Source organism: Neoarius graeffei, chromosome 20, assembly GCF_027579695.1.
Source record: "Neoarius graeffei isolate fNeoGra1 chromosome 20, fNeoGra1.pri, whole genome shotgun sequence".
NCBI classification, from domain to species: Eukaryota; Metazoa; Chordata; class Actinopteri; order Siluriformes; family Ariidae; genus Neoarius; species Neoarius graeffei.
The window spans coordinates 23,010,237-23,037,921 of NC_083588.1; the positions used below are offsets into that span (position 1 = coordinate 23,010,237).

Genomic DNA, 27,685 nt, shown 5'->3' on the forward strand with positions numbered 1-27,685 from the left:
CTACTACTTCATTTTATTATTTTATTTCTACTATTGTTTAATTCTTATTATTTTCTTTTAATTATTTTAATTATTTTAATTAATTGTTTAATTCTTTTAATATTATATATTAGAATAAAAATACAATTATTTTATGTAATTTTATTCTCTATTGTTTACTGTTTTGTTTTTACTTCTGTAAAGCACATTGAACTGCCATTGTGTATGAAATGTGCTATATAAATAAACTTGCCTTGCCTTGCCTATAGTGCATCTTGCCTTGGAGGGACCAAAAATAATGGCTTCAGTCTTGTCACCATTTAGCTGGAGGAAGTTGTTAGCCATCCAATTTCTGACGTCTTCAAGACAGACAAGGAGAGATTGGATGGAGTCCCTAGATTTTAAGGGCAAATACAATTGAGAGTCATCTGCATAAAGGTGAAAGGAAATGCTATGCTTTTTAATGATGTCACCAAGTGGGAGCATGTACAGACTGAAAAACATGGGACCCAAGATGGACCCCTGGACATTGTGCAAGTCCAGTTTAGTAAACACCTTAGCTCCCTTGGGTAGTTCGAAGGCTGTAGTCATGAGCGGTAGTGGGTAGCAGTTCTTGACCGTGATGGCGTTGAGACCTCGATAGTCAATGCAGGGACGGAGTGACTTGTCCTTCTTTTTGACGAAGAACCACCCCGCCCCTGCTGGAGAGGAGGAAGGGCGGATGATCCCAGCTGCCAGTGACTCCGTGATGTATTTCTCCATGGTCTGTCATTCGGCAGGTGAGAGAGAGTAGAGACGTCCCTTGGGTGGCGCCGTCCCGGGCAGGAGGTCGATCCCGCAATCGTAAGGCCTGTGAGGAGGGAAGGACACTGCTCAGGTTTTAGTGAAAACTGGCTTGAGGTCCAGATATTCCGGAGGCATGTGAGAGAGGTTGGGAAACTCACTAGCTGAGGGCTGTGGTGGTTTGGCGGGAGGCAGAGTTCAGGCAGGAGGCCAGGCAGGAAGGACTCCAGCCTAAGATGGTGTGATCAGTCCAGTTTAAGTGGGGGTTGTGCTGCATCAACCAGGGTAGTCCAAGAATAACAGGAATGTGAGGGTTTTTCATGACATGAAGTTGTATGGTTTCGGAGTGATTGCCTGAAATCCTTAGGGTGAACGGGGTGGTGAAGTGAGTGATGGTGGTCAAGCCAGTACCATTGAGTGTCAGAACAGTGAGAGGGACCTCGAGGGCAAGTAATGGGATTCCAAGATCCTTGGCGGTGGCGGAGCAGATCAGGTTTCTGTCCGCCCCCGAGTCGACGAGCGCCTGAAGATGGTGATGCCGATTGTTGTGCATGATGATAATGGGGAGCAACAGTCGGTCAGCAGGGGACTGGTTCCAAGCATTGCCCACCAGGGCCCCTTGATTCACTGGTGGGCTCGTCCTTTTTAGCGGGCAGGCTTGGCAGATGTGTCCTTGCTGACCGCAGTAGAAGCAGGCCTCCGTGTTCCGCCGGCGCAGTCGTTCCTCTGCTGACACCCATACCTAATCTACCTGCATGGGTTCGATGGACAAGGCAGAAGGTAGAGAGGAGTTGAAACTGAGGTGGCTCTTCTCTCTCTTCCGTTGCAGGATGAAGGATATCATCACCAGAAGGAGGTAATATTGCTTGACTGATTTGCATAATGCATGAGTTTCCCAAGCATTGTTATGTCTTATCTGCCAGGGCCTGTGGCAGCCAAACAGGAGCCATGCCTTTTTCCACCAGTTTAATGAGTTGATCTTGGCCTACAATCAACTAGTAGGTGAGGCCTGCTTGGCTGGTATAAAAACCTGTAGCGATACCAGCCCTTTGCAGATAAGACTGGACATCCCTGGCATAAGGTGCTGTGTGTATTTGGGTGCCATGGCAGATCATCCACACCTACAGTATAATAAAGTGTTATACTCGATAGTTGTTACAGAGGTGGAACCACAAATGATTATTCCATTATTTTTAAGAGTTTGGAAGGGTGTATAATTTTCAGCCATGAAAAAGAAAACAGGATTTATTCTTAGAAAAAAACCCAAAATCATTTATTTTAGCTAAAAAAAAACACCTTGGGGTGGGGGGTGTCATTATTTTTCATAAAATATTAATTATGTGTTTTACAGAAGCAACAGTAGCAAGTAGTTAACTCTTTCCATCAGACACTTGTACGTTCTATTGGATATACAGTGCACTATACAGAGTCTACAACACACTTACAGTGGTGCTTGAAAGTTTGTGAACCCTTTAGAATTTTTTATATTTCTGCATAAATATGACCTAAAAACATCAGATTTTCACACAAGTCCTAAAAGTAGATAAAGAGAACCCAGTTAAACAAATGAGACAAAATTATTATACTTGGTCATTTATTTATTGAGGAAAATGGTCCAATATTACATATCTGTGAGTGGCAAAAGTATGTGAACCTTTGCTTTCAGTATCTGGTGTGACCCCCTTGTGCAGCAATAACTGCAACTAAACGCTTCCGGTAACTGATGATCAGTTCTGCACACCGGCTTGGAGGAATTTTAGCCCATTCCTCCAAACAGAACAGCTTCAACTCTGGGATGTTGGTGGGTTTCCGCACATGAACTGCTCACTTCAGGTCCTTCCACAAAATTTTGATTGGATTAAGGTCAAGACTTTGACTTGGACATTCCAAAACATGAACTTTATTCTTCTTTAACCATTCTTTGGTAGAATGACTTGTGTGCCTAGGGTTGTTGTCGTCTTAATAAATAAATGACCCACCTTCACTTGAGATTCAATTCATGGACAGATGTCCTGACATTTTCCTTTAGGATTCGCTGGTATAATTCAGAATTATTGTTCCATCAGTGAGGGCAAGCCATTCTGGCCCAGATGCAGCAAAACAGGCCAAACCCATGATACTACCACCACCATATTTCACAGACAGGATAAAGTTCTTATGCTGGAATGCAGTGTAGGTGTAATTAATGATTTTGTGTATTCAAGACTGGATAAGTGATCAATCTTTAATAATTACATGAAATCAGTCTCATTAAATTTGAAGGTAAATAGTTAAAATGAATCAATCCTATTGAATCGTTTAATTTGACTCATTTGAATTGAATCATACCATAGAATCAGTCTCATTTGAATCGTGTGAAGTGAATCATTCAATGAATTGAGTCAGTGAATAATTTAGTGAATCGTTCAATGAATCATTTAGTGAATCAAGTGAATCATTTAGTGAATCATTTAAAGAATCAATTGAAGAATCGTTTAAAATTTGATAATTCAAATTTATCACTTACCAAACTGCATCTAATTATTCATACACCTTAGGAGTTCTTTTGCAATGTGGGCGACTTCGAAAGTATTTGGAACAGCAGATAGACACCACACAATTTCAATAATAATGGAGTTTATTATAAAAAGATAAAAAAAGGAAATTAATAAAAAAAGGGAAAAATAAGAATTAATAATTGAATGGCAACAGAATGAAATCTTTATAACAGAGGCCAAGTTTACATTAGACCGTATCTGTCTCATTTTCTTCGCGGATGCACTGTCCGTTTACATTAAAACGCCTGGAAACGCCGGGAAACGGGAATCCGCCAGCGTCCACGTATTCAATCCAGATCATGTCTGATCCGGTGCTGTGTAAACATTGAGAATACGCGGATACGTTGTGCTGAGCTCTAGCTGGCGTCGTCATTGGACAACGTCACTGTGACATCCACCTTCCTGATTCGCTGGCGTTGGTCATGTGACGCGACTGCTGAAAAACGGCGCGGACTTCCGCCTTGTATCACCTTTCATTAAAGAGTATAAAAGTATGAAAATACTGCAAATACTGATGCAAATACTGCCCATTGTGTAGTTATGATTGTCTTTAGGCTTGCCATCCTTTCACTTGCAAGTGGTAAGTGATATGCGCTGGGATCACACACACAGCGGCTCAGTCCCGAATCACAGCTCATGCGCTCCACTCGTGCGCTCTGTGAGCTGCGCAGGGCCGGAGTGCGCACCCTCCAGAGGGCACTCGCTGTTCAGGGCGGAGTGATTTGGAGCACAGGATGCCTGCGGAGCCAAGCGTATCCGTGTATTGGTGTTGCTGTGTGCACGCGAATCGTGTATTGGTGTTGCTGTGTGCACACTAATCGTTTTAAAAACGTTAATCTGATGATCCGCTGATACAGTCTAATGTAAACCCCACCAGAGTAGGTCTCTGTGTATGTGTGTGTGTGTGTGTGTGTGTGTGTGTGTGTGTGTAGCCGAGTGATTAGCTATATATGCTAACTAGACAAAGAAAAGCTAGGCCTAGCGAACTACCGGTATGTGTGTCAAAACCAGAAATTAATTATTAAAATACATTCAAACAGTCATCTGTAGTTTATAAGGCTTTAAATGTAAACAGGAGAATTACTATCAAGGTTGAATTAAACTTAGGACTTGTGGTATTTATCTAATACTGATAAAGAGGAGGATTGGCTCCTGTGGCTAACTCCACGTGTTTGTGGGGGAGAAGCTAAGACCCCCCCCCCCCCAGGAATGTGGTCATACCAGGTAGAGCCAATGTGATATTTATCTATAAGAACAAAGGGAGAGGAGGAGGGGCTCTTCCTAAGCATGCAAAGGCCCTTTTTAGAGGCAAAACATTCTGAAATCTTAATGAGGTCACAATATGACTGAGTTAAATGAAATTAGAATGTTAGGAGAGAGATAACATGCAAGAACTTATTGATTAACCAAATTAAAATCAATAGTACCAAATAATAGAGAATCAACAATAATACAGTGTGCACACTTATTCCTGGATATAATTTCACACTTAGTGAATTAATTACTGACTAGAATAATATTATTTTGCCCAGTGCCAGCCTGACTGCAAAAGTCTAGTCTTCTGTCTGAAAGCAGAGTCTCTTCCGTGGAAATGGCAGGCACCGTCTCACTAGAGAAGTAGATCTTGGAGAGGAAGAGAGAGAGGTTGCTTTGAAGATCTTCGTGGATGATGACGAAAGTCTTTTCAGCAGTGCCGCGCGCGGATTTAAGAAGAGTAAAGGGGGGGGCAGCCACTTTTCTAAGCAAAAATAAAATTGCTCTCACTTGCCATTGCGTACGCCTTTAAAAGAAAATAATACTTGCAAAAACCGGTTTAATAACTCGCTTGAGTTGATGATCACGTGTTTCTGAAATCTAACTTGATCAGAGTTAGACAGAGGAGGAAACGCGCGGTTCAGACGTCTGATGGTGAGTACCCTTCTTCTGGTCAGTCTCGGTTGGAGTCCGATGCGAAAGAGCGAAGATGGCTGAGTTCCAACTCCTTTTCTTGGAATGCTGAAAGATGTGACGTAAGTGATCCCGCCCAGGCGTGACGTAGTCAACGCGGAAGTTGGCTGGGAGTTGTAGTTCTTAGACCAAGATGGTGGCATGATACCTACAGCAGTGTTTTCCTTTCTCCAAACATAATGCTTCTTATTTAAACCAAAAAGTTCCATTTTGGTCTCATCCATCCACAAAACATTTTTACAATAGCCTTCTGGCTTGTTCATGTGATCTTTAGCAAACTGCAGATGAGCAGCAATGTTCTTTTTGGAGAGCAGTGGCTTTCTCCTTGCAACCCTGCCATGCACACCATTGTTCAGTATTCTCCTGATTGTGGACTCGTGAACATTAACATTAGTCAATGTGAGAGAGGCCTTCAGTTGCTTAGAAGTTACCCTGGGGTCCTTTGTGACCTTGCCAACTATTACACGTTTTGCTGTTGAAGTGATCTTTTTGGTCGACCACTCCTGGGGAAGGTAACAATGGGCTTGAATTTCCTCCATTTGTACACAATCTGTCTGACTGTGAATTGGTGGAGTCCAAGCTCTTTAGAGATGGTTTTGTAACCTTTTCCAGCCTGATAAGCATCAACAATGCTTTTTCTGAAGTCCTTTATTCATGTCATGATACACTTCCACAAACATGTGTTGTGAAGATCAGACTTTTATAGATCCCTGTTCTTTAAATAAAAACAGGGTGCCCACTCACACCTGATTGTCATCCCATTGATTGAAAACACCTGACTCTAATTTCACCTTCAAATTAACTGCTAATCCTAGAGGTTCACATACTTTTGCCACTCACAGATAGATTAGATTCAGTTTATTCATCCCACATCGGGGAAATTCACGTGTTACAGTAGCAAGAAAATGTCAAACAGATAACAAATAAAACTGAAATAAAAATTAGACAAACGAAGGATTAAATACAAAGTGCTATTTGCATTATCTACCGTGAAAAAGTATAGAAAAATTGCCTTATTGAGAGGCTCGGAAAAATTGCACATTACATATGTAATATTGGATAATTTTGCTCAATAAATAAATGACCAAGAATAATATTTTTGTCTCATTTGTTTAACCAGGTTCTCTTTATCTACTTTTAGGACTTGTGTGAAAATCTGATGATGTTTTAGGTCATATTTATGCAGAAATATAGAAAATTCTAAAAAGGGTTCACAAACTTTCAAGCACCACTGTATGTTATGACTTATGTAGTGTACATATACAGAGAATAGGAAGGTATTTGGAATACAATCTATGTATGCCAGTTATTCCTGCATGAACAAAGGTGGTGGATTTTTACACCAAAGAACTCAAATATCTGCACCAGAAGCTAAAAAGAAACTCTGAAGAATTAAGGTTTAGGATAAAAGTAGGCCTAGGGTGTTGCTTCCATGTGATTTTCTTTGCTTTTGTGCATTATGAATGCAGCATACTGTCTATACACGCATGCACACACACAATAGTAATACACGGATCCAGGCTTTCAGATGAGTGCTGATAGACAGATGAAACAAAAGGCATGGAGACTAGGCATGTCAGTGGGTATGTGAGAGTATTAATCATAGAAAGATTGAGAAAAGGCAGAATATTCTCTTACCTGCTGAGTATGGCTCTTGCCTGTCCACATAAACAAACTCCTTCCTCTCATATTTGGCACGGATCCACTGTTCCCGTAACAGTCTGTGGGGGGCAAGGCACATGTTCATTTCATATTCTTGCTGCTTCTAACCATCACTCCATCACAGAAGCCCTGAGCAGTTTTGCCCCGTGTCCAAAATCACTCACTCGTTCACAACTCCCTACTCACTATATTGGGAATTACTATATAGAGGACTATATAGTGAGTTCATTGGTAAAATGAAAAAACACTTTTGGACATTGCTCCATCGCGCTGTTTACATCATTATTGTCACACAATTAAAACGTGCCAGATCAGTCAGCTGGTGGGTTTTTAAAAATAATAAATACATGCATGTTTTTTGTGATAAATATATATTATACTGAGTGTATTTCCCACATTAAAAAATACAAAAGTACTTTGTGTCTGCTGCATTTTTCAGTTCTTTTAAATCAAGGCTGAATACTTCTTTGCTGCTGCCTTTTATTAAATCAAATTTGAGGCTTGCTCTGCACTGTAACTTTTATTCTTGTATTTTATCTGTCTTGTTCTAATTTAGCTATTTTCTAACTATTTTTAATTGTACTTGAATGTCCGTTTGTGTTTCTTCCTCCGTCCATTCACCCCAAAATGCTTTTAAGCACAATTGCAATGCATGATGGTATATATTGCTTGGTTAGTGATCACTGGTTGTACACTACTTTTCATGATGCATTGTGGGATACTTTAAGTGCACTAACACAGGGTGTAATAATTCTCACTATACATTCAGACAGCACTACAAAATGGCGAACTCACTATATAGTGAGTGATTTCAGACACAGGGTTGGTCTTTGCACTTTCTTTAATAACCAGGGACAGTGCTTTGTCATAATGGGCCACTGTCCAAGCATTACATTTGTGCCTTGTCAGTACATAATGTCAGGACATAATTTCAGTACATTACCTTTCCAAGTAAAATATTTGCACATGCAAAATCCACACCCTTCATATTACAGTCAGTAACCTTCAAAGCCCTGTTATGGCCAGTAATACTGTCTACATCTGTCCCAGCATTACATTTGTCCCATGCTTAACAGGATCATAGTAAAGCAGAAAACAAGCATGGGTGCTTAGCAGAAAGTAATTCAAATAAATAATAGCATTTGCACTCGCTGCAATATTTTGGCAATGGAACACTGTGTTCTCTACCATAAATGGAGGTACCATCAATTAATTCCAGCCGAAATTAATGTCTCATACAACACATAAGCTATTTTCTACCTAATTTAGTCATAATACAAAACTGCTATAATACTCAGTGATGGATTTAAGTATGGATGACCTGGGCAGTCGCCTAAGCCCAGGCCCTTGGCGGGGGCAGCACAGGGTGCCTGCACAGAGACAAAAAATAAATAAATAAATAAATAAATAAATAAAATTTTACATTTGCACATCATTTCAATATTATGATGTTACTGTGTTGGTCAATTATGCTGTCGGAGTGGGCACCCTGATTCAAGTTTATAAGCTAGGCAAGTTACTTCTCAATCTCACATTTCAGAAGTATGAGATGGGGAGGGAAGAGTGTGGATAGGTTGACCTCAGCTCTCTCCGACTGAAAGCCCAAGGCAGGGGGAGTGGGGGAATCTATTACCTTTAACTTTGTGCAGGACTCATGCAATTCGTAAAATCAGAGGAGAAACACACAAAAGATAAAAAGGTACACAGCTATATCATCTCTTTATATTTTATGCATGTAATGAAATAGGCTAGTACAACAGTTATGTTTGTTGGTGTGGGTGCAATCAGTTAATTATTGATATTAAGTGATCAAGCTCGTTAAATCAGTCTCATTAAATTTTGAAGGTTAATAATTAAAATGAATCAATCCCATTGAATCGTTTACTTTGACTCATTTTAATTGAATCATACCATAGAATCACTCATTTGAAGTGAATCATTCAGTGAATCATATAGTGAATCGTTCAATGAATCATTTAGTGAATCATTTAGTGAATCATACCATTAATCCTGGTGCTTAATAATAAATTACCAAACAACTAAATTATGGTATATTTCCAAATTATTACAATCACTTACCACATTACATAACTTTTATATGCACCCTTTTGAATTCGAGGGAGATTGGGGACTTCATATCGTTCACACAAATAAACACAGTTTGTTTAATAAATGAATTTATTATAACAAAGATAAAAATAATAAATCAATATATACAAGCAGTGAGGTGTGTATATACATGTGTGGTGTGTGTGTATGGCCTAGCTTGTTGCTAGCTAAAGCAAAAGAATGTTATCTAAATAGAACAAAGGACTATCTCTGTTGCTAACGTGTGCTTGTGTGTGTGTAGGACTTGACCATGTGTTTAGCCTCGTGTAGCTAACTACACGTGGTGGAGGCCTAGATTAGCCTTGTGTTGCTAGTGTGTGTGTTTGTGAAAGGCCCTATGGCCTAGCTAAAGTGTGTTTGTTAGGCCTGGTGAGGCCTACTGAGCACGTGTTGCTAAAGACAAAGGGAAGCTATCTAAAGTGTATCAGGCCTGGTCAGGCCTGTTGAGCACGTGGTTTCTCAGTAACAAAAAGATTCCACACTCATAACGTTACCAAACTCACTGAAACCTTGATAAGGTCAACATGTATGATAAGGAAATTAGTGTTAGTCAGAATAAGAGAAAGAGAGACGCATGCGCAGCCTATTAAAACAAATTGAGAGAACACAGAACCAAAATAAATCAACACGCTGCGTGTCTAACAGTGTAACAGATAAACCTGGGTTTAAATTCACACTATTTCAAATAAAAGCAAATTCCTAAGACTATCCTAATTATGCCCAAATGCCAAAATCTTACTTAATCCTGCCTTTAGCAAGATATGAAGAACTATTCGCCGGTGTAGTTTCGGGCCTCGCCGTGGGAGCACGTGAGCCGCTCGTGATGGAGGCGTAGAAAACTTTCGGGTCCAGCGGAGCACTTGGGTGGTTCCCGTGGAAAGCAGAGGATTCTTGGTCCAAACCTCAGCGTTCGTGAGGAAAAGTCTCTGATCAGAATAAGATGCACAGCGCTTTTGAGTTAAAAAGAATTCAATCGCTTCTTAACTTTTGACTGCCTGGGCTGCAGTCGTGACGTCACTTCTAATGCAAGTAAACCGGTTGTAACTCAGGTTGAGTTTAAAGATCGCGCGACTCTAGAGTTTACCTTTGCCAAGGGTAAGAAAGAAAATCGCGCTGAGTGATGGATCTTGCAAGAAAGAAGACGTCTTTTTGGGTGGAGGGCATCCCTTTGGTGCGTCTAGCTCCCTTGAAAACCGGACGCGAGAGACAAAATGGCGGAGCTTCCGCTTGGATTTATGCGTGCATGGCAGACTGACGTAGATGATCCCGGTCACGTGGAAGTTGCCTGGGAATTGTAGTTCTGACACAAGATGGCGGCATGATACCTACATTGGCCTGTTGCTATGTTGTTTGCTATGGTTTATTCTGTTTTCTGTCCAACTACCTCACATAACATTGAATATAATTTCACACAGTTTCATCATGATAATGTGTGTAGACTGCAGCAAAATGATGACAACCACAACTAGCACATTAGAGGAAAAAATAATAACTTTATTCACAATTGTTAAAATTAATATTTACAGAAATGATAGTGATAATGATTAAAAAGTTACATTAAATACTATATTTAAAATAATTATGTTAACTCCATCTAGTACAATAAAATCTAAAATATCGAGAGAAGAGAAAACGATGCTTATGTCTAATAAAAATAGCGGAGTATAGGAATATATAGTACAAAATTTAGAATAAAATAAAATCGCTACAACTCAGAAATATGACAACAATACGGGTCGATTTAGATGCCTGCAGTGACGACATTAATACAACAGTCATCTAGTGAATCTCCTATCTTTCGAAAAGGTACTCTAGACCCTCTTATGCACGCATGTACTGATCGTAAAAGTTCAAATGAGATAACAGTTCTGAGCCAAGTAATGACATTATTGTAAGGCTCACCGTCCTTCTGTGCTAGCTTATCTGCTAGGTGCTTTAGAAAACGCTGGCATTCATCGCCCATCCCGCCGTTCGTTCTGAACACCAAGGGTGTAAAGGACCCCATCTCAACATCGAGCACTCGTTGCTGATATTTTCGCTTTTTCTCCTCTTCTTGGTCTTTAAAGACTTCAGATGTTGGCTTTCTCTGGTTACATTTGGAGTTAACATGCGTAACTCTGACGTCAAAAAATGCTGTAACTCCTCTGGACCAGAAATCCCCCGCCTTGATATCTAACCGTGCCTCTGAGCTGGTAACTGCACTTCTAAGATGCATCCGCTCATTGTCGAGGGGTAAGAGACGTGGCTCCGACTCCACGTTCTTGCAAACTTTGGTGATAAATGATGTCAGTAGATTTCGGACACCATCATGCCTCTGTGCCACAAACCCTCCCTTTTTACAAGAGAGGGCGTGACCAACATTAAATCTGTCACCACAAACGCACTGGCTTGGTAAATCAGCGAGAGGCAAATTGAATCGTAGCCGCAGGGAGTCTCTGAATTCTTGCTTATTGAGAGCTAGACCTTGATCTTTGAGGGGGATCGCGTTAAGCCATGAGCTAGCCCCTTTGTCTCTTGATTGACTGACTAGACGAAGTAGATCAGGGGAGAGGGTGGAGTCAATAGACTCCATTTTCTCCTTCTCCCTTTCGGTCTTTAGCGCCTGGTGGTGACGTTTCAGTTCCTCTGCGGACTTTTCGCCTGCTATCATGAAGGTGCTTTGGGCTGTTATAGAGTCTACATGTGCGGCTGTGATTGATGCTGATGCGGCAAACTGCTGTGGTGCTTCCGATCTCAGATCCGGTATGCCCAGTCCCCCTTGGGCCGTTGTCAAGGTAACGAGTTGGCGCACTTCATTAGGCAGGGGCTCTGTCTGGCCAAACAACGTTGGAAGAAATAGATCATCGATTACTTCCTGGACTGGGTCGATGTAATCCTCAAATGACTCAATTGTGCGTAGAAAGTAAGTAAACTTTGACTTAAACCCTTTCGTAAAAGCAATATACGCTGCGTGGGGCTGGTTCTTTGCAATTTCTGAGAGTGTTTCAAGTTCCCCTTTCCAAGCGCGCACTTTCTCGTCACAATACCTATCCTTGTATTCTTGTGATCCAATGACCACTCCTAGATGACGCTGACCTTCAATTGTGATATTGACTTCATCACCGAATACTCTCTCTGCTTCATCTGTAAGTTCCTCTGACTTAACAATCAGCCAACTCTTTGACCCGTTCACCAGATAACCGAACTTCTCTCCTTCCTTACTCAACAGCTTGTACCAGTCGTACAACGATGCGATTCTTCCACCACCTGCCGAATCGTCCGCAAGCCATGCTTGTTTAACCGTCGGGCAGTGCGCTCTCGAATAGTAAATCATCATTGATGTATTAACCGAGTACCAAGCCATAGCAAGGGGGTTGCCCTGCGTTGTACCCTCCTGTGAGAGTATCTCACCTCCTCCACAGATGAAAAGTCTAGATGGACTTCTGTAGGTATTTATTATATACAGCGCCATTTCCTTGCATAAAATCTGAATATTGTGCAAAGCCGCAGATCTATTCATCTGATTAAATGCATTACTTGCGTCGATCAACAATATTCCATCTGTCCCTTCCTCATCGAACACTTGGCTCATGGCGTGTATCGCGGCCTCCGCCCCTGCGCTGTGGCCTGCACAAACCTGTAGGGGCCCAGCTGCATCTTTGATATCCTCTTTTAAAAATACGGATACAGTTTTACCTATTATCCGCCTCAGGACTTCTCCAACACCAATTGGACGAATTCCTGGGTCTTTATCAAGCGGTATGAGCCTGCATGATGTATAAGTCTCCAGCAATGACGGGTGGTACGACTTTGTGAGCAGCTGTCTTGTAAATATGGCTAGCTCTTCCCTTAACATTTTCCCTTCGATCTTAAAGTTCTTCGAACACAAGATCCGTTTATACAGTTCGGAATCCATTCCTGATGGACCCGCCGAGCCCTTTGTTCTACTGACTGACTTAAAGATCATTTCCTCATCGATAAGATCAAACACGCTTGGTGGAATAAAAGTTAATTGGGCCATGTAACAGGCTCTCCTCAGCAATCTCAGCGGCTTCTGGGTGCTTGTCCTTTAGCCCTTGCAGGACATCAGGTGACAGATCAAGCAAACCTGAAGAACTCTCATCATCCAAGAGTTTTAAAGCAGCTGACAATTTTCCTTGCATAACAAGCTTTGCAAAAACCTTTGAAATGTCTTCCACAGTTCTAGCTTTCTTCGAGCTCACAAACTTTCTCTGAATAAATCTCACTTCGTTGAGCAACAGGCTAAGATCTCCTTGTCTCCAGAGGGATAAACGGCGCTCTATTGCTGCGCTGTGTTCTTTGCTTTTGGAGGTTGCGGAAGGCTTTTGCAAAATCAAGGTTGGGAGCATTTCGGAGGATATTCCCGAAGGAGATTGTAGATAGCACTCACTTGATGTGGATGGTAGACTATGCAAATTCGAGTACGCAACATTAGCATTTTCAACTTGACGAAGACTACGAATATTTTGCAAACCATCTTGAATATTATTTCCTTCAGGCACCCGCTCTCTTTCGGCCGACTCACTCTCAGACCTGCTACTACTATCGGTTGAGTTGTTACACCTTACGGGATTATTAGCGCTTACTTTCTCTAGTCTGGAGGCTTGAGTGGTTAGATTGTGGCTTTTAAAACCAAGATTTACGTAGCCTTTCGCTTCCCATAACTCAGTCATTACCTCGAATGTAACCCTTCTTTCTTCCACTGTTGTTAAGAGGGGCATCGTTCGACGCAACCTGACTCTGTGCAGATCTTTTACATTCGAGGAGATCCTCGTTCATTTGGTCCGTCCATTTCCTTCGAGCCATCTTTTTTTGCGGTGCGGCCAGCGTATAATAATAATATTAATAATAATAATACACTTGTTTAGTGTTTTGATTTTTTTTTTACTATTATTGTTGTTTTTACACTGCGCCTGCCTCCGCCTCCATTTCCCACAATGCTTTGCTGCCTCCCCCTCCCAATCAGGCGCGTTCCCTCTCCGCTGAACTCGGAGCTACTCTGTAAATCGGTGTTGTTGAAGCTAACGATGGCAGCGGCGGCGGGTTGCAGCTCGGTGGCCGCGGCTGCTGGCGCGGTGGTGGGCGGTGTAACCGCGGCGCGGGGGCGCTTTCCTAGGCGGCCCTGGTCATCGCGGAGCCGCCTGCGCTCGGAGAAGCGGTGGCAGCTCGGCCGCTCGGGCACAGAGCCGGAGGAGAGCAACGGCGGAGGCCCGAGGCCTGATTGCTGCCTGGCGCTTGCGTGCGGAGAGGATCCCTCTCACCTGTGCCTGCTGGGGATCGAGGCGAGCTACAAGAGCCTGGGGGAGGCCGGCTGCTCGCGCTTCCTCACGCGCTCGATGAGCCTGTCCATGGCCCTCAGGCGGGTCTCGCGCTCCGGTTTGGCGTTGTCCCAGAAACAGTCCAGGAAGTCCCGGTTCTGCTTCAGCACGCCTCGACTGTCCGTCAGTTTGGGCCGAACCGGTTCCGTCTCTGATGGAAAGCTCTGTTACTCTGAAATGTTCATATCAGTTAAGCAGCGATAACATTTGGCTTTACTGGTACAAACAATATCCTCCTAAAACTAGCACATTAGTGCTTATTTTTTTCACTGAAGTGACATTGGTTTTCTGTGACTGTATTGACTAGGTCCTGAGTTCAGTAAGGGGAATTTCCATTGCCAAGTTAAAAGACATTTGTATTATTGTGATATTTTGTATCCTTTGTGATATATTGAGTCTTTTGGTTTGTTTTATGCCTAGAATTAGCCAAGGAGGTTGTATGGTTCCTAATCTGAAAGTCTTATCAATTGTGCATAATGACGTGTACTTAATTGTGCAACAAATGTATTTAGGGTGTCAGACTCATGTAGCCTACTTTCAGTGCAAATTCAGGTGCATTTCTGAAGGGAACACCCTGTGAGTCTTTTTTTGTGTGTGTGTGTGTGTGTGTGTGTAGGTGAATGAGTAGGCCTTTGAATAAGTAGCTGTGTCCAAACTTTAGACTGGTATTGTGTGCATGTGTACACTCATCAGCCACTTTATTAGGTACACTCATACACCTGCTGGTTTATGCAGTTATCTAATCAGCCAATCTCTTGACAGCAGCACAGTGCATAAAATATTGCAATCCATTTTAGGTCAAGAACGACTCAACTAAGTAAAGAGGCATGACTCCTTCATTACTTTAAAACATGGTCAGTCAGTCCAGTAAATTGCAAGAACTTTGAATGCATGTTCAAGTGCGGCTGCAAAACCATCAAATGCTCTGTGAAACTGACTCTTATGAGGACCATCCCAGGAAAGGAAGACAAAAGACTTACCTCTGCTGCAGAGAATACATTGAGAGTTATCAGCCTCAGAAATAGTCAATTAACATCACCTCAGATTAGCACCTGCATAAATGCTTCACACAGTTCAAGTAGCAGACACTTCTCACCATCAACTATCTGGAGAAGGCTGCATGAATCAGGCCTTCATGATCGAACTGCTGCAAAGAAACCACTACTGAGAGAGGCCAATAAGAATAGTAATAAGTGGAGAATTGCTTGGGCCAAGAAACACAAAGAATGGACGTTAGACCAGTGAAAATCTGTAGTTTGATCTAATGAGTCCAAATTTTTGGCCATATCTGGTTCCAACAATCATGTCTTTGTGAGATGCAGAAAAGGGGGAATGGATGGTATCTGCATGTGTGGTTCCCAGTGTGAAACATTAAAGGTAGCCTGCCTTTCAGATTTTTCAAATTTAAGTCATTAAAAGAATTTTCCAACACCCGATTATTTTTGTTTAATGGACCGAAAGCTACTGAATTCGAATCAGAGACTTACAATTTTATTTTATTTTTAAATAGAACAATTAATGAATTTAGGGCCACATGGCCCTAAAATCTCTGCTATTTTTTCTTGCTTCACCATGACCCAATTCAAGATACTACATCATGCATCACGTGGTGGGCTTTTCCCATTCACGCAAGGCATTGTGGGATACAAATTTGAAAAAGGAGAGGAAAATGGAGGATGAGAATGAAACGTGAAAGACTGACTACAGTAACGGACAGCAAGAAGAAATTATGTTGTGAAGGAAAGGAAACGCACGACCAAAATAATAAATATCAATAGTTAGCGAGCACCTCAGTGTAATCAGCTGTTCGTTTAGTGACAGAATGATGTAACTGTCAGTGAACAGTCAAGGTAAACCTGTAGATGGTAGTAATGCAACACTGGATGCCAGCTGCTGTAAAACCCAAAAGAACAAGGAAAAGAAGAAGAAGGAGCAGGTAAACCTGCGCATGCACACAACAGACTTCCTCTGTCTGCTTGACTGCACGAAGCGAGCAATTTCATGCACATTATTTGCTAGGGAATCCCCTCAAAATGAAGTTACTTCCTAGCCACAGAATGGCCTGGTTGTTTTTTTTTTTGAGATATTGCAAAAATAAACATACATCACTGTGACCAAATTTCAGAAGGAACTAAATTTCACCAATTTTATGAAATTGAAAGGCCATATAGCTTTAAGGAGGAGGTGTGATGGTGCTTTACTGGTGACAGTTTTGGAGATTTATTCAAAATTGAAGGTACACTCAACCAGAATCACTAGCACAGCATTCTGCAGCAACATACCATCTCAGCTGTTTTATGCTTATTGGGACCGTCATTTGTTTTTCAACTAAACAATGACCCAAAACACACCTCCAGGCTATGTAAGGGCTCTTTAAACAAGAAGGAAAGTAAATGAGTGCTGCATCAGATCCTGGCTATTTTATCTAATCAAGAAAACACTTTGCTTTGTTTAAATTTTTAAACTTACTACATAATCCATATGTGCCATTTCATATTTTCGATACCCTCAGCATTACTCTATAATGTAGAAAATAATAAAAATAAAAAAAAAATTAGGTGTGTCCAAACTTTGGTACTTTGTGTGTGTGTGTGTGTGTGTGTGTGTGTTATTGTAGCAGTGGGGGCGTGGTTGAGCATCAGCTGTGAATGGCGAGGAGTTAGGTTGAACCAGTAGGTAATGTGATGAGGTGCACCTGTGTCTAATTACTGGCTGTCTATTAATCTGTCTCTCTGTGGGTCTTTCAGACAGCCAGGAATATGAGAGAGAGAGAGCTGTGACACCCCATCACGTGTGTGTGTAGTGTGTTTGTGTATCGTGAATAGTCACTGAAAAGTGTGCACAATAAAAAGAATAAACCTGTTCTGAAGCCTGCTCCCAGGTCCTGTTTCCCAGTGTCAGAGAGCTGTTACACTAGTGCCGAAAACCAGGACTGAGGAACGAATGCCATCATTGAGTCCGAACCAGTCAGAGCTCCTCCAGACACTTGCCAATGACCTCCAGCACCAGCATCATGCCCTCATCATGCTGTCAGTAAATCAGAGGCAGCACTTCTGGGCTCTGCTCGAGGCCCAGGCAGGAGACTGGCAGGTGATCCAGAGCTGGATCCATTCAACAGTTGCTCCAGTGGTCATCCCTGCAGCCAGCGTGCTCGTCCAGCTGGTCAAGATAGGGCTGTAGGATGACCCCAAAGCCTTCCTCCTCAAGCTGTTAGAGTGTGTCGCAGAGGTGAGCTTGTGGCAAAACTCACAGTGGGCAACTAGCCTATTGCCGCTCCTGTCGAGGGAATCCCAGCTCGCAGCTCTCGGCCACCAGCATGCTGGAGTATCCCAACCTGAAGCGGGACATCCTACAGTGAGTCAGCCATGGCCCAGAACAGCAGCGCCAACGCTTCCACTTGCTGGCATACAGTGAAGTGGACTGGTCGTTTGGGTTCGCTCAACAGCTCCAGGATGCTTGCCGACAATTGCTGCTGGCAGGTGAGACCATCATCGAACAAGTGACACTTCGTCGCCCAACTGCCAAGCGCGACGTCCACATGGATCCACGGTCACCGAGCAGCGTCGCTGGAGGAGGCAGTTTGGCTGGCCGAGGACCACCTGACGATGTTTCTACTCCCACAGCTTGTCCCCTCTCTCACGGTCTTTCATTTTCTCCCCCTTCCCTACCCCAGCCCCACAGAAACAGGGGCCAGTTCCCCTGAAACCTGCTCCCTGCACTCGTGTCTGTCCTTCTGTTTCTTCTCTCCCTTCTCTTTGTGTCTCTTGTGCCACAGTTAACCCCCCACACACACACACAGGTGGATTCATCCATGCCTACCAGAACCAGGAGCAAGCCCAGGCAGGTCTGTCGGTATGGAGGGAAGGCGGGGAATCAGTGCTTCTGCAAGAAGGAGGGGCTACTGATTTGTGTCTCTGACGCACCACAGGCTTCCCCCTGATCGAGTGGGAATGTATTGAATCATTGAGTATTCAAGGGGGTACACATCAAGCTTTGGTGGATTTTGGTTGTAATCAGACCTCCATGCATCAAAGCCTGATTCAATGTGGAGCACTGGGAAATGCATGATTGTTGAAGGTCAAGTGTGTGCACTGTGACATTCACAAATATCCGCTAATGCACATCACTATTCAATTCTGGGGAGGAAAAAAAATAAAATAAAATAGTGTGGAGGCGGCAGTTAGTCCAAGCCTCACCCACCCACCAATCCTGGGAACAGGTTGGCCGGGGTTTAAAACATTAATGAAAACGTAAGTAGTGGCTGGGTTCTGTAGTGGCACATCATGGGGGAATCCCGCCGCAACGTTAGCTGGGGAGGTGGTCCCAGGGCCGTCCGAGTCAGGTCCATGTCATGATGACATTGAGGTGGGGTAGAGCGCTCCTGTCTCTCTGGGGAATCCCTTAGGGGATTTCCAATTGAAGCAGGTGCGTGACGAGTCTCCGAGACACACTTTTGACCAAGTGAAAGTACAGCCCCAATTCCAAAAAAGTTGGGACAAAGTACAAATTGTAAATAAAAACGGAATGCAATAATTTACAAATATCAAAAACTGATATTGTATTCACAATAGAACATAGACAACATATCAAATGTCGAAAGTGAGACATTTTGAAATTTCATGCCAAATATTGGCTCATTTGAAATTTCATGACAGCAACACATCTCAAAAAAGTTGGGACAGGGGCAATAAGAGGCTGGAAAAGTTAAAGATACAAAAAAGGAACAGCTGGAGGACCAAATTGCAACTCATTAGGTCAACTGGCAATAGGTCATTAACATGACTGGGTATAAAAAGAGCATCTTGGAGTGGCAGCAGCTCTCAGAAGTAAAGATGGGAAGAGGATCACCAATCCCCCTAATTCTGCGCCGACAAATAGTGGAGCAATATCAGAAAGGAGTTCGACAGTGTAAAATTGCAAAGAGTTTGAACATAACATCTACAGTGCATAATATCATCAAAAGATTCAGAGAATCTGGAAGAATCTCTGTGCGTAAGGGTCAAGGCCGGAAAACCATACTGGGTGCCCGTGATCTTCGGGCCCTTAGACGGCACTGCATCACATACAGGCATGCTTCTGTATCGGAAATCACAAAATGGGCTCAGGAATATTTCCAGAGAACATTATCTGTGAACACAATTCACCGTGCCATCTGCCGTTGCCAGCTAAAACTCTATAGTTCAAAGAAGAAGCCGTCTCTAAACATGATCCAAAAGTGCAGACGTCTTCTCTGGGCCAAGGCTCATTTAAAATGGACTGTGGCAAAGTGGAAAACTGTTCTGTGGTCAGACGAATCAAAATTTGAAGTTCTTTATGGAAATCAGGAATGCCGTGTCATTTGGACTAAAGAGGAGAAGGATGACCCAAGTTGTTATCAGCGCTCAGATCAGAAGCCTGCATCTCTGATGGTATGGGGTTGCATTAGTGCGTGTGGCATGGGCAGCTTACACATCTGGAAAGACACCATCAATGCTGAAAGGTATATCCAGGTTCTACAGCAACATATGCTCCCATCCAGACGACGTCTCTTTCAGGGAAGACCCTGCATTTTCCAACATTACAATGCCAAACCACATACTGCATCAATTACAGCATCATGGCTGCGTAGAAGAAGGGTCCAGGTACTAAACTGGCCAGCCTGCAGTCCAGATCTTTCACCCATAGAAAACATTTGGCGCATCATAAAACGGAAGATACGACAAAAAAGGCCTAAGACAGTTGAGCAACTAGAATCCTACATTAGACAAGAATGGATTAAACATTCCTATCCCTAAACTTGAGCAACTTGTCTCCTCAGTCCCCAGACATTTACAGACTGTTGTAGAGAGAAAAGGGGATGTCTCACAGTGGTAAACATGGCCTTGTCCCAACTTTTTTGAGATGTGTTGTTGTCATGAAATTTAAAATCACCTATTTTTTCTCCTTAAATGATACATTTTCTCAGTTTAAACATTTGATATGTCATCTATGTTCTATTCTGAATAAAATATGGAATTTTGAAACTTCCACATCAGTGCATTCCATTTTTATTTACAATTTGTACTTTGTCCCAACTTTTTTGGAATTGGGGTTGTAATTGATGGCCAAATCCTCCAATCTAATGTTGCACTCTCCTTCCCGTATTTTTGTATTATTAAAGAAGATACGCAGAACCTTTATTTTTAAATACATTTCTGAGTGGATAGTATCTCCATCCTTGACTCTTGCATGCTGCATAATTGGGAATAAAAAATATTTTTTTTTTTGAGAGTTAAAATTGACTGCAAAGTTGGCATTCAAGCCACCCCACTGAGCCAGCCAGCCTTGGGTGGGTGACGTCACAGCAGGAACCATGCTATAGACCAAAGCCAGACTCAGCAGGCAAGAGTGGTTGCAATGGCATCTTCGTATAGATTTATTGGAGATTCTTCGGATTCCTCAGATAGTAATACATCCAACTGTGATAGTCCTAAAATTGGAGTGTGTGTACATGCTACTGCTATACACACAAAACCGTATCAGTTCGAACCATTGGAAAGTGAATCCAATAGTAACACGTCATCCACGAAGGCCCCCACCTTACAAAATAAAGCCAGAGAAGAAGGCCGTCTAGAGCAGGGGTTCTCAACCTTTTTCAAGCTGGGCCCCCCCCAAAGCTGTCTCATTGCAGTTGGGGCCCCCCCTCCTCCCGGCACCACCCCCCTTACTGGCCCTACCCCCACTACACCACCTTGCATAGATAGATAGATAGATAGATAGATAGATAGATAGATAGACTTATTTTTAGACCCACACTATTATTATTATTATTATTATTATTATTATCATCATCATCATCATCAGTAGTGGTAGGTAGGCCCATCATCATTACTAGGCTATTGTTATAACTGGAAGTAGCATCAGACTTCTAATGTGAGCTTACAGGCATTATTATTATTACTATGAATAGTGGTTGGCCTATTATCATTACTAAGCTATAGCTATATAATTATGAGGTTACATGTTTTGCTGTTATTACTATTATCATCAGTAGGCCTATTATCATTACTAGGCTATTGCTATAACTGGGAATTGGCACGAGACCTCTGATATGAATTTATGCTTTATTATTGTTATTATTACTAGGCCTAATAATAGGCATATCATCTGCATGTTTTACAGAAGCTTGCAGGTAGGCGATGTTAATGTGAGACCTGAGCCTGCTTTGCCTTGCAAAGATCCTCAATTCTTGGTGCAATGTCTGATAAACATAGCCTCAAATCATCCTCGATTTGTGCACAATTGCGGTATTTCATTTTGAGTGCAGTCATTTTTGAGAATCCTGCCTCACACAAATATGTGAATGAGAAAGGGAGGAGAATCTTCAAGGCGAAGTCACAGAGTTGAAGGTATTCCTGCATCAATGCTGCCCACAATGACGAAAGAGGGCAGGAAGTAAAAAGTTCCTTCAGCCTACTGTCACTCTTCAGCTCAATAAGCTGTTCCTGCATATCAATTGACAGCTCGTTTGCTGTGCACACAAATGGATCTTGAACCCATGCAAAAGAACGATAATCTTCTTTAAAGGAACAGTCCACCGTACTTCCATAATGAAATATGCTCTTATCTGAATTGAGACGAGCTGCTCCGTACCTCTCCGAGCTTTGCGCGACCTCCCAGTCAGTCAGACGCGCTGTCACTCCTGTTAGCAATGTAGCTAGGCTCAGCATGGCCAATGGTATTTTTGGGGGCTGTAGTTAGATGCGACCAAACTCTTCCGCGTTTTTCCTGTTTACATAGGTTTATATGACCAGTGATATGAAACAAGTTCAGTTACACAAATTGAAACGTAGCGATTTTCTATGCTATGGAAAGTCCGCACTATAATGACAGGCGTACTAATACCTTCTGCGCGCTTCGACAGTGCATTGATACGGAGCTCAGTATCAATGCGCTGTCGAAGCGTGCAGAAGGTGTTAGTACGCCTGTCATTATAGTGCGGACTTTCCATAGCATAGAAAATCGCTACGTTTCAATTTGTGTAACTGAACTTGTTTCATATCACTGGTCATATAAACCTATGTAAACAGGAAAAATGCGGAAGAGTTTGGTCGCATCTAACTACAGCCCCAAAAAATACCATTGGCCATGCTGAGCCTAGCTACATTGCTAACAGGAGTGACAGCGCGTCTGACTGACTGGGAGGTCGTGCAAAGCTCGGAGAGGTACGGAGCAGCTCGTCTCAATTCAGATAAGAGCATATTTCATTATGGAAGTACGGTGGACTGTTCCTTTAAAGTACGTCGCAAATTCTTTTCTCATTGCAGACAGGTGCTCAGATGTTGATTGAAATAGAGAGGAGAAATCATGTGACGTGCCTGCATCAGTAATAAAGTCTGCAAGGCTGGGGAACATGTCGCAGATCCCTTGACTGATGCAGCCATGCCAGAGGTCAATTTTTTGTGTGAAGGCGTCCACTCTGCAAGGAGCAAAATATGAGTTTCGCGGCCTTGCAGAGACAGGGTGAGGCCATTCAAATGGTCAAATATATCAACCAAATAGGACAGAGACCCAAGCCACATAGTGTCATCCAGATGCTTAGCCAGATCTGATTTGATTTCTGTCAAAAAACACTTCACCTCCTCTCGCAGCTCATACAACCATTACAACACCCGCCCCCTGGAGAGCCAGCAAACTTCAGTGTGCAGAAGCAGCTGTTTGTGCCCTGACCCCATCTCCTGGCAGAGGACCCCAAACAAGCGAGAGTTTAGCGGCTGTGATTTGATTAGATTTGTCATTTTCACGGATTGGTTCAGCACGGAGTCAAAGAGAACCGGCTGTTAGGGTTTTGCTGGGATTCGAACCTGGTTCGTTGGTGTGATAATCCAGCAAACCCCCACTAGGCCACCAGGGGGATGACTCAAATGCAGAGGCGTGAGGCGGAAGTAGAAAAAGAATCAAAAGGTTTATTTAAACTATATACACTATATACAGGGCAAAACAAAAGACAAAAAAAAAAACAAAGAGTATAATCCAAAAGAAAAGCAAAGTGCAAAAATTCAAAAGCTAAGAAGATCAAAAAACACAGTACAAAGGAAACTGGAGATAAACATAACAGCACAAAGACTCCGTGACAAGAGGACTGAACTAAGGGGTATAAATAGACAAACTAATTAAGGACACAGGTGAAGATAATTAGGCAATTAACACAAACACAAAACACAGGAACAGTGGCGGCCTCTAGAGGCCAAAATAAACACGACATGAAAAGGAAATAACAGCGGCCTCTAGAGGCCAAAACAGTCCTAGTCCTAACAGGACCCCCCCCTCTAGGAGCGTCTCCTGACGTTCCCAGGGCGATCCGGATGGGCCGAATGGAAGTCCCGACATAGTTCTTTATCAAGGACATCCCGAGCAGGAACCCAGCAGCGCTCCTCAGGACCATAGCCCTCCCAGTCCACCAGATATTGCAACCCGCCGCGGACCCGGCGGGAGTCAAACAGGCGATTCACAGTGAACACAGTCTGCCCCTGGAAGATGCGGGGGGGTGGGGGGTTCCTAGGGGCAGGGGCATACGTAGACGTCAGTATGGGCCGTAACAGGGAAACATGGAAAGTGGGGTTGATCCTCAGAGTCCGGGGCAACTGGAGCCGGTAGGAGACAGGGTTCACCCTGCGCACCACCTTGAAGGGGCCAATGTAGCGAGGAGCAAGCTTGCGGTTCTCCACCCGCAGGGGAAGGTCCTTAGTGGACAGCCAAACACGCTGCCCAGGGCGGAAAGCGTGTGCAGGTCTTCTATGGCGGTTGGCCTGAGTCTGGTTGGTTCTGGAGGTCTGTATGAGGGTCTTCCTGACCTTGCTCCAGGTCTTGCGACACCGTCTCACATATTGGTTGACTGAGGGCACCCCCGCGTCCTCCTCCTGGTCCGGGAACAGAGGTGGCTGGAACCCGAATTGGCACTGGAATGGCGACAGCTTGGTGGCCGATGACTGCAGGGTGTTGTGGGCGTACTCCGCCCATGGCAGCCAGGTGCTCCACGATGTCGGGTTATCCATAGCCAGGCCTCGCAGGGTGGTTTCCAGGTCCTGGTTGAGCCTCTCCGTCTGACCATTGGACTGTGGGTGAAACCCAGAGGAGAGGCTGGCAGTGGCTCCGATGACCTTGCAGAACCCGTGCCACACTCGGGAGGAGAACTGGGGCCCTCGGTCTGAGACGATGTCCTGTGGAAGACCAAAGACTCGGAAGACGTGATTAAACAAAAGTTTCGCAGTTTCAAGAGCAGAGGGGAGTTTGCACAGTGGTATGAAGCGGCAGGCCTTGGAGAATCTGTCAACTAAGACCAAAATGACCGTGTTACCTTGTGACTCAGGGAGACCCGTGATAAAGTCGACTGCCACGTGGGACCAGGGACGCCGGGGAATGGTCAGAGGATGCAGGAGACCCTGGGGACGCTGTCGTGGGTTCTTGGTTCTGGTGCAAACCTCACAGGACAGGACAAATGACCTTACTTCCTTCTCCATGTTAGGCCACCAGAAGCGTCTTTTCAGGAAGTCCAGGGTCCTCCGAGCTCCCGGGTGGGCGGTGAGAGGGGAAGAGTGACCCCACTGGAGAACCTTGGCCCGGGCTTGATGTGGGACGTACAAGAGGCCTGGTGGCCCCGTCCCAGGACCGGGGTCCTGGCGTTGGGCTCGTCGGACAGCCTCCTCAATACCCCAGCGGACAGGGGCCACAATCCGGGACACAGGGATAATAGGCCCGACTTCATTCTCCCTGTTAGTGGCAGAGAACAGTCTGGACAGTGCGTCAGGTTTGGTGTTCTTGGAGCCGGGGCGGTATGAGAGGGTGAAGTCAAACCGACTGAAAAACAGGGCCCACCTAGCCTGTCGAGGGTTCAGTCTCTTGGCTTGCTGGAGGTACTCCAGGTTCTTGTGGTCAGTCCAAACCAGGAATGGATGTTGTGCTCCCTCCAGCCAGTGCCTCCACTCCTCAAGGGCCAGTTTGACCGCTAGCAGTTCTCGATCCCCCACATCGTACCGGGACTCAGCAGGACTCAGGCGGTGGGAGAAGTAAGCGCAGGGGTGCAGCTTTCCTTCCGAACGTTGAGAGAGCACCGCGCCGACACCACTGTCCGAGGCGTCCACCTCCACGATGAATGGTTGGGAGGTGTCCGGGAGAACCAGAATGGGTGCCGTGCAGAAGCGGTCCTTGAGGTCTTTGAACGCCTTTTCTGCCTGAGGAGACCAGCCATAAGATCCACCTGTCCCTTTGGTGAGGTCTGACATGGGTGCTGCCACAGAACTGAAGTTCCTGATGAACTTGCGGTAGAAGTTAGCGAATCCTAAGAACCGCTGAACCTCCTTAACGGACTTGGGAGTAGGCCAATCCCGGACGGCCAGGGTCTTGGCAGGGTCCATTTGGAGTTGGCCTGTCCGTACAATAAATCCCAGAAAGGAGACCTCGGGAACATGAAATTCGCATTTCTGGGCCTTGGCGAACAGATTGTTCTGTAGCAGCCTCTGGAGAACCTGGCGGACATGGTGGCGGTGCTCCTGCACGGTCTTGGAAAAGATAAGGATGTCGTCGAGGTAGACAAAAACGTATAGGTTAATCATGTCCCTTAAGACGTCGTTGATTAGGGCCTGAAAAACAGCTGGTGCGTTGGTGAGTCCGAAGGGCATCACCTGGTATTCGTAGTGCCCAGACGGGGTGTTAAAGGCAGTCTTCCACTCGTCTCCCTGTCGGATACGGATGAGGTGGTATGCGTTCCGTAGGTCCAACTTGGTGAAGACGGTGGCGCCTTGGAGCAGGTCGAAAGCTGTGGACATCAGCGGAAGGGGATATCGGTTGCGCACAGTGATCTTATTCAGGCCCCTGTAATCAATACATGGTCGGAGCCCCCCATCCTTCTTGCCGACAAAGAAGAAGCCGGCTCCAGCAGGTGAAGTGGAGGGTCGAATAAACCCAGAGACCAGGGCATCTTTGAGGTATTCCTCCATGGCCTTGCGTTCTGGCTGAGAGAGGGAAAACAGTCTGCCACGAGGAGGGGTAGTCCCAGGGAGCAAGTCGATGGCACAGTCGTAGGCCCGGTGCGGAGGAAGAACGGCGGCCCTGCTCTTGCTGAAGATCTCCTTGAGATCCCAGTACTCTGTGGGAACTTGAGATAACTCGGTGAGATCAGGGGGCTCGGCAGGAGACACAGGAGAGCTAGAGAGCAGACAAGAGGCATGGCATGCAGGGCCCCATTCCACAACCTGGCTTGTTACCCAGTCTATGCGAGGGTTGTGGCGAGTAAGCCAAGGAAGGCCTAGAATAACTGGGAACTCAGGTGAAGGAATCAGGTGCAGGGATATTTCTTCCTTGTGACCTTGAGACTGGAGGAAAACTGGAGAAGTAACTTGGGTGACTCTTCCATCACCTAACGCTTGGCCATCGAGGGCAGACACAGACAGTGGGACTTCAAGAGGTGCAGTCGGAATATTGATGCTTTGGGCGAAGTGAATATCCATAAAGTTCCCAGCCGCCCCTGAGTCTATCAAAGCTTGACAAGAGTGGACAGACTCACCCCAGGAGATGGAGACCGGGATGTAGATTCCTTGGCCAGGGAGTCCAGGAGAGAGGGTAGGCCCCGTCACAACCCTCCCTCGGCTGGACGGGGCGGTCCTTTTCCCAAGAGTTCGGGACATGATGCTCGGAAGTGACCAGGCTTGCCACAGTAGATGCAGCACTTGTCCCTCCTTCTGCGCTCCCTCTCAGATGCGGAGAGGCGAGTACGACCCACTTGCATGGGTTCTGGACAGTCACTGAAGGAGGTAGACGGTCTCCAGGTAGAGGTAGGGAGGCTGGGGGGGCTCAAGGCTTGGTGGCGTTCTCTCATCCTGTTGTCCAGACGAATAGCATGTGAGATGAGGGTTTCGAGGTCACTTGGGCATCCAATAGAGGCCAGACCGTCCTTGATGGGGTCAGACAGACCATGGTGGAAGGCTGACACCAGGGCAGTCTCGTTCCATCCACTTACTGCTGCGAGTGTTCGGAACGAGATGGCGTAATCTGCGACGCTTCCTCCTTGCCGGATGGACATGAGCTTTCGGGCTGCGTCGGTACTGATGTCTGCCTGATCGAAGACCCGAAGCATCTCTTCAGAAAACAGCTGGAAATCAAAGCACTCAGGTCCCTGTCTTTGCCAGATAGCAGTAGCCCAGGCTCGCGCCTTACCAGCTAATAAGGTGATCACAAAGGCAATCTTGCGGCGATCCGTAGTGTAGGTGGTAGGCTGAAGCTCAAAGGTGAGTTGACACTGGGTAAGGAACTCTCGGCACTCACTGTGCTTGCCGTCATACCTCTGTGGTGCAGGAAGGCTGGGTTCGCGAGGTGAAGAAGGCAGCATTGCAGGAG

General features: G+C 44.7%; 1 protein-coding gene across 1 annotated transcript in view; it reads right to left on the bottom strand.

The window, feature by feature from the left end:
- The window catches only part of LOC132868491 (arf-GAP with dual PH domain-containing protein 1), a 217,609-nt gene that overhangs the window by 62,048 nt on the left and 127,876 nt on the right, over positions 1–27,685 (bottom strand). The window contains exon 4 of the mRNA XM_060901406.1: positions 6,885–6,967. Coding sequence (XP_060757389.1) covers positions 6,885–6,967 — 83 coding nt within the window. The remainder of the gene's footprint in view (positions 1–6,884; positions 6,968–27,685) is intronic.